Source organism: Fusarium graminearum, chromosome 4, assembly GCF_000240135.3.
Source record: "Fusarium graminearum PH-1 chromosome 4, whole genome shotgun sequence".
Classification (NCBI taxonomy): Eukaryota; Fungi; Ascomycota; class Sordariomycetes; order Hypocreales; family Nectriaceae; genus Fusarium; species Fusarium graminearum.
The window spans coordinates 6,778,723-6,785,039 of NC_026477.1; the positions used below are offsets into that span (position 1 = coordinate 6,778,723).

Sequence of the window (6,317 nt, forward strand, 5' to 3'; positions counted from 1 at the left end):
AGAGGAGCAAGACCCTCACATTCGGCTTGGGGCTTGGGGTTGGGAGTAGCTGCGGCGAGGCCAGAGATAGCAAAGACAGCAAAGATGGCAGAATGCATTTTGAATATCTTGACAGGAGGAGAAGAGTCGAAATAATTGACAGTTGGAAACAATGAACAGAAACTGAACTGAACTGTTGGCAAATACGACTGACAAGAAGCGAAAGTTTGTAAGGAAATAAAACCTGACAAAGGAAATAAGGAAATAGAGAGAAATGGAAAATTGATATTGTTGGTTTGATGTTTTTTGTTGTGATGATGAGAAGAGAAATTTCATCTTGGTGGTGGCATGAGAGCCATCTTATACAAAGTTGCCTCCTACATTGAAGCTCTTCATCTACAGATTAATATCGCAACCCTCAGCCTGTTAGTTACTCCCGACTTCCGGATTGTAGCGGAGGAGGCTATGGCATCGGCATCTCACACACAGCCTGTCTTGGGGGCTTGCTTACACTGCATCGGAGGAGGTCAGCCGTCAGATACTTAGTGCAGCACCTTGGTAGAGAGTAATACTCAGCCCCCGCCTTGAGCTGATAATTAGCCCTATTTTAAGCTTAAGGCCCGGGCTTAATTAGGTAAAGCAGGTAAGCCTGGACCGCAGTCAATTACTTTAGCCTCTAAACTCAGCCCTGTAGAGGTTGTTTCTCTGGTTTATTGTGGCTTTATGCTTTGTCTAGTCAATTGTTGACCAAGTTTTACTGGTTCTTGAGGTTGCAGAGAACCCGACTCTACTGGAGTTGTAGATAAAATACCTCAGTTACTTTGCACTATTTTATGCATACTCTTAGACTGTTTATTTTCTGCAACCTTAGCTTGGATTCCAATCGTTTTCCACCCCCTCGGCATGAATGCTATTTGGGACTTTGGCAGAACAGTGCCAAGATGCAAGCATCTGTAAGATACGATCTCTTTTTCTCAAGTGGGCTTTGTAGACAAGAAAATTGATCCTAATCTTGTACTCGGCGACCAAGGACATAGAGTGGCGCAGCAGCTATATTCATCCATATTGCTTATGCCCAGCATCCTTCACTTGTGGGACTCTGGAGTATCTCACCTGCCACGTAAAATAAAATCCCCCAAATTATCAGCTTACTTCCCTTCGAGTTATTCTGTGTCACATTCCAAGCCGTAGGAATAAGCGGTCAATCATGGACACTGTCTTGCACAGCGTCATGGCTAGCTTCGGGTCGAGATGTGGTGTGCATCAGCTGAACAACTCATCATACCGCTAATGGATACTTCCACATTTTACATCTCTCTACTTGAAAGCTTCCTGTTTACTTTTATACTTTATTTTACGTAGTTGCGCCGTGACTGAGAAGTGTTATGTAGTCAGCCTCAAATAGTTAGAGAAGAAACAAAGCTAGCTACATAGATAAAGAATGCGGAATACGGTCACTGAGCTTCTAATAACTGCCTTATTAAGACTGTAAAATGTATACCGGCTTTGTTTATTTCTTGTAACTATTGACTAACACAAATCATGCAGTCATGGCGACAACTCAAGCCACCAAATATTGCACTACTGTACACAACTTCAAACGCTGAATCCATTGTCCAATTACGATATCTTCTACTTCTCCCACTTCCGGATGTCGATACTTGAGAAGCCAGTCATATGCCGCCAGCAATACAGCACTAAACCAAGCTTTCAGGCTTACTACAGGGTTCAGCTATCTAACTCACCACTACACCCGTCAAGGTTTGCATCCGTTGAGATTCTTAGCTATGGCAAGCTGGTATGCTGACCTTTAGCTAGTCAATACCAATGTTCCGTGTATGAGCCGCTGAAAAGTAAGCCAGAATTGAGGCATCAGTTGTCAAGGTAGGTTATGATCCTTCAGCTGTTCGGAATCCCTGTCTGAGATCTATTCTTAGTTTCATGACTCAATATACCAACGGTCGTGAACAGACGAACCAAACCACGGCTTCAAAATACTCTAACCAAAGCTAGCATAAACCTCAGTGAGAAGGATCATAAAAAGCTTCAGAGAGGTTTGTAGAAGTGTATAGGTGCAAAGCCCGCTTACATTCATTGAGCCAAGACGTCTTCGCAAGTACTTTCAAATATGTAAAGAACTCCTAAGACATATATCCATAGCCCCTACAAGTCCTCCCAGAGACTACTTTGGGTATGGTCTTGCTTGTTAGAAATACAAATGTGGATTCCTGTGTTCCATATCCTTGGCCTTGCTTCCAACAGGCACTCCAGAGGTATGAATTTCAGTCGTTGAATCAACTTCGACATCCGCATCAGGTAACATAATTTCTGCTCCAGAGTTACTCTGACCATCATCGGGAAACTCAACGCCATCTGCACCAGATGATATGACATGGGTAGATGATTCTTGTTGATCCAAGTCCATCGAGACATCATGTACGATTGGAGTATCACTTTGCCCCAACCTATTCCGGTACCACGACTTGACTTGCTCAGGCGTTCTTAGAGGAAGACTATCCCATTCTCGGATACGGTCATCTTTTCGTTGAGATGAGGGTTTGAGTGAGACTTGGTTATCCTCAGATTCCTCGATAGATTGGACGAGCCGAAAAAGAGCTTCTTCCGTTTCAGCCAGACGTGCTTCTAGTCTTGTTATAAACCCGATCGGGAGGCCTCTAGAAGTATGTTAGGTTAACTAGGGATTGTGGGAAGGTTATTGCTGTGCCTTTTGTTCTGCTCAGGGTACTGACACCTGGAAGGATCGTTATTGCATTGTAAGCAATGAGGTCTATGAATATAAGAAACTATTCGATTGAGTCGACAGTAAATATATACTAACATGTTTCTGTCACACTGCAAACTCTTGTTAGTCAACGTCTCGCCTGGTCTTCTTGGCTGTTCAATTCGTCTCACCTTGCGTTTTCGTTGTCGACAATGGCTGCATGCTATTGGATTCAACTGCCCAGACTCTTGCTCGAGTATAGCGTCATTACTCGCCATGAGTAATTAGTCATATAAGTGTTAATAATAATAAATATTTTATCCATTGCAAGGCAGGGTGAGTGTGTTGGTCAAGCGTTGAAATGTAACCCCGCCTCGGTGTTTTCTTTGTCCGGAGCGGCACTAACACTTTTACAGCAACTACTACTACGTTAGACGATATCGTCAACACGTCGTCTCCATCTTCATTACTCTGCCAAGAGTCACGCATCTCCCATACAAGAGCCCAAATCATGATCCTTACTAATCAACATGTCTTCTCACCATTCACCCTATGACACTCTCGAAACAGCGTCTCACTCAACCCCAGGCCATGAACCTCAATCTTCAAAACGAAAACACTCAACTTCAGGTCGCGAATATGGTTTAATGCGCGACACAGGTGAACATGACGCCGCTCGCTTTGTAGGGAGTGGTAGTGGAATTCACTATATCCGCGCTGTTCACTTGAGGTTGGCCAAGAAATCTGCCTCGAGAACGGAATCTTCTACTATCAACACACTTATCCCTGGAGAAGATGACCAACTGCGACAGGGAACTTCGAGTAAAAGAAATCAAGAGCAATTTCTATGGAGAGACGATGAAGTTAATACTGAACAAGACGTATTGCCGGGTTTCCAAGATTTTGCGGACTGGTCCAAGAGCTACTTTGAAGCATGGCATCCTGTTCTTCCCTTTCTTCATGGGCCAGAAGTTTTGGGTTTGTTCGAGGAAGTTTCCAAAAATGGCATCACCTCCTTGAATTTTATAGACAAAGTTATCGTCAAGTCTATCCTTTCCATCTCATTGGCCGATAGTCGTCAGTCCATCGCTTTCGAGAAACCGATACCCAAACAATTCCTTTTCAACAGCGTCGACGATGCATTAGCAAGCTCACAATTTGCTCTGAGTCAGCCAGCGTCACTCCGAACAACCCAAGCTGCTCTAGCTATTCAGTTGTTCTTGACTTCGATGTTGTGTCTAAACGCTGCGTCCAGGCTGGGTGGACTTATCGTCCGTGCCGCATTCCAATTAGGCCTTCATCGATGTCCAGCACGGTATCCCTTTTTCACCACCAAAGAAGCTTCAGTTCGTCGACGAGTCTTTTGGTGTATATACATCTTGGAAAGGCTTCTCTGTCAGTCTCTCGGTCTACCACTTGATATCCACGACGACGATCTCGATGTGTGTTATCCTGGTGAAGAGCGTCACACTCTCACAAACAGAGACGAAAACGTCCAGCGACTACAACTTCTGACCTTTGTGACAAAACATGCCCGTATTCGTGGCCTTATCCTTGAGCTAAGGAACAAATCCATGCTGCAGCGGCAAGACACGGCAGATCGGGCAGCTTTTGTGCAGGCTGAGTTGGCAAAATGGTTCAACGAAATCCAGGACGCAGTTGAGGAAGATGATCTCGCTGACGCAGACTCAAATACACCTACAATATCAAAGCACCATAAGATCATGCTCTTAGTGTTAAAGCACGAGTCGGTGATATGTCTCAACAGACCTGGCTTGGCCTCAGAGCATCCTTCTTCATCATACTCATCCGCTTTTCAGGCCTGTATTTCCGCTGCAAAGTCAATATTGATAATACTCAAGAAGCACCGGAATCGACATCAATTACAAGTTGACTCAAATGGTGCGAGATCACAGACACCTTTGCTGTGGCCATCGTTTACATGGTCTATCTGGATCAGTGCATTCGTTCTTATACATGCTGCCTTTGAGAGACAGGTCCCTCTTGACAGTGCCTTAAAGTATGTCATCCTGTTACTTTGATATGATAGTGTTTCTAATTTTACCTAGACACGTCGCTGCAGCCAAGGGTATACTTGGTCACCTGGCGGCTCGAGACACTTCTTGGCCAGAATATTGCCTCGGTGCCATTGATGAACTCACATCTACAGTCCAAGAGCTGTCGCAAGACCGGCCTTGTCTTATCGAATCACCTGCTGATGCTTCCATCACGACAAGGACTTTCTCCCCTGGTGTTCCACACCAACGAGGAGGTGACACCACCACGCCTTCAAGGCCTCCAAGGTCTCTAAATCAAGATCCCGCGACCGGTTTGGGGGCAACTACCGACACTAGAGATACAGAACGGCCCAGTTTACCTAACACTTCTTCCGCCACTGATTCTCCGCGACTACAACAGCGTAAACGTCAAAGAATTTTCCCTTCTGCTACCGCCATGTCCCACGGCATACCGTATCATCAACAGGAAACCCCACATGGCCCTTATACCGGTGACTTGCTTTCCACGCCAAACACTTCATTTCCCTTAGAAGGCCCGGTTTACCCACAGTTCGACAATGTGCCCCTCGAGGGTCAAGAGTCCATGATGTGGTACGACCAGCTCTTTGCGAGCTCGTTCAGTGCTATTGATAATCCCTTTCTTGTCCACGCAGAGTTTGATGCTTCTGTTGATCCAACGTGGAATTATTTACGCTAGTCTGGTATATGGCTGTTTCATCATACCTCCTTCACTTCCATCACCTCCCTTGCCTTGTTCAATATCACCTGTACATGCTTCTTCCCTGACGCCCTATCTCCCTCACTCCCAAAGAGGTTCTTGTTCTGGAGACGTTCAAGAAACAATTCATACGCTGGCATATATCCCTTGACGAACTTGATTACCTGCTCATCCGACATTCCCGGCTTATGCTCTCTCAAAGCCTTTTCCTGACCAAGACGCCACTCATAAACCTGAACTAGTTTGTCGGTGCTCAAGTGCAAGAATCCATCAAAGTGCTGCGGTCCGGCAAAGGTGTCACAATACCGTCTAAGATTCTCGTTGATCAGCAGAAGATGGTCGAGCTTGTGGTTTGCAAGAGTGTTAGTCAGAGACCATTCTTCAGTCTGTTGCGACTCTGAAGCTTTAGCCTGTTCCCATTTTCTAGTGACTTCTTCCTTAGTCAAGGGTTGAAATCCGAGAGCCCAGCCTTCAAAGATAAGCACATCAAGATCTTGGCCCAGTGCTACCTCTTCCCACTCGTCAACTGGGACTCTTCCGCCCTGGCCGCTATGAAGACTCTTATCGTACGCCGGCCACTTAACAGTTTTCTTCTCGCTGTCCACTCGGCCAAGGACCTGATCAAAGAACTGTTTCGCAAGAACCTCATCATGAGTTCCAGGCTGACCACGAGTCTGGAGAAGACCGTTGTTTGGGTTCGCTTCTCGGATGGCCACGAGCTCTGGATGATCGCGATAGAGATCATCTAGAGACAACGTACGGTTTTTGAGGTTGTACTGGCTTGTCAAAGCTTGAGATAGAGCCGCAGCCCATGTTGATTTCCCGCTACCTTGGAGGCCGGAAAGTCCTAAGACGAATGGTTTCGATATGTTTTTCTGAT

General features: G+C 45.7%; 3 protein-coding genes across 3 annotated transcripts; 1 reads left to right on the top strand and 2 right to left on the bottom strand.

Moving 5' to 3' along the window:
- Positions 1–2,185: 2,185 nt before the first annotated feature.
- On the bottom strand, positions 2,186–2,979 carry FGSG_13566 (uncharacterized protein; the record flags this gene model as incomplete). The annotated part of the gene is made up of 2 exons (XM_011330100.1): positions 2,186–2,654; positions 2,819–2,979. The coding sequence occupies 2 exons, from the start codon at positions 2,977–2,979 to the stop codon at positions 2,186–2,188; spliced, it is 630 nt and encodes a 209-aa protein (XP_011328402.1).
- Positions 2,980–3,231: 252 nt separating this feature from the next.
- Positions 3,232–4,770, top strand: FGSG_11624 (uncharacterized protein; the record flags this gene model as incomplete). The annotated part of the gene is made up of 2 exons (XM_011330101.1): positions 3,232–4,721; positions 4,752–4,770. 2 exons carry the CDS (start codon positions 3,232–3,234, stop codon positions 4,768–4,770), a joined length of 1,509 nt encoding a protein of 502 aa, XP_011328403.1.
- A 666-nt stretch (positions 4,771–5,436) lies between these two features.
- FGSG_13564 (uncharacterized protein) lies at positions 5,437–6,250 on the bottom strand. Its single transcript, XM_011330102.1, has one exon. The coding sequence runs from the start codon at positions 6,180–6,182 to the stop codon at positions 5,943–5,945; it is 240 nt and encodes a 79-aa protein (XP_011328404.1). The 5' UTR covers positions 6,183–6,250; the 3' UTR covers positions 5,437–5,942.
- Between the last annotated feature and the right edge of the window lie 67 nt (positions 6,251–6,317).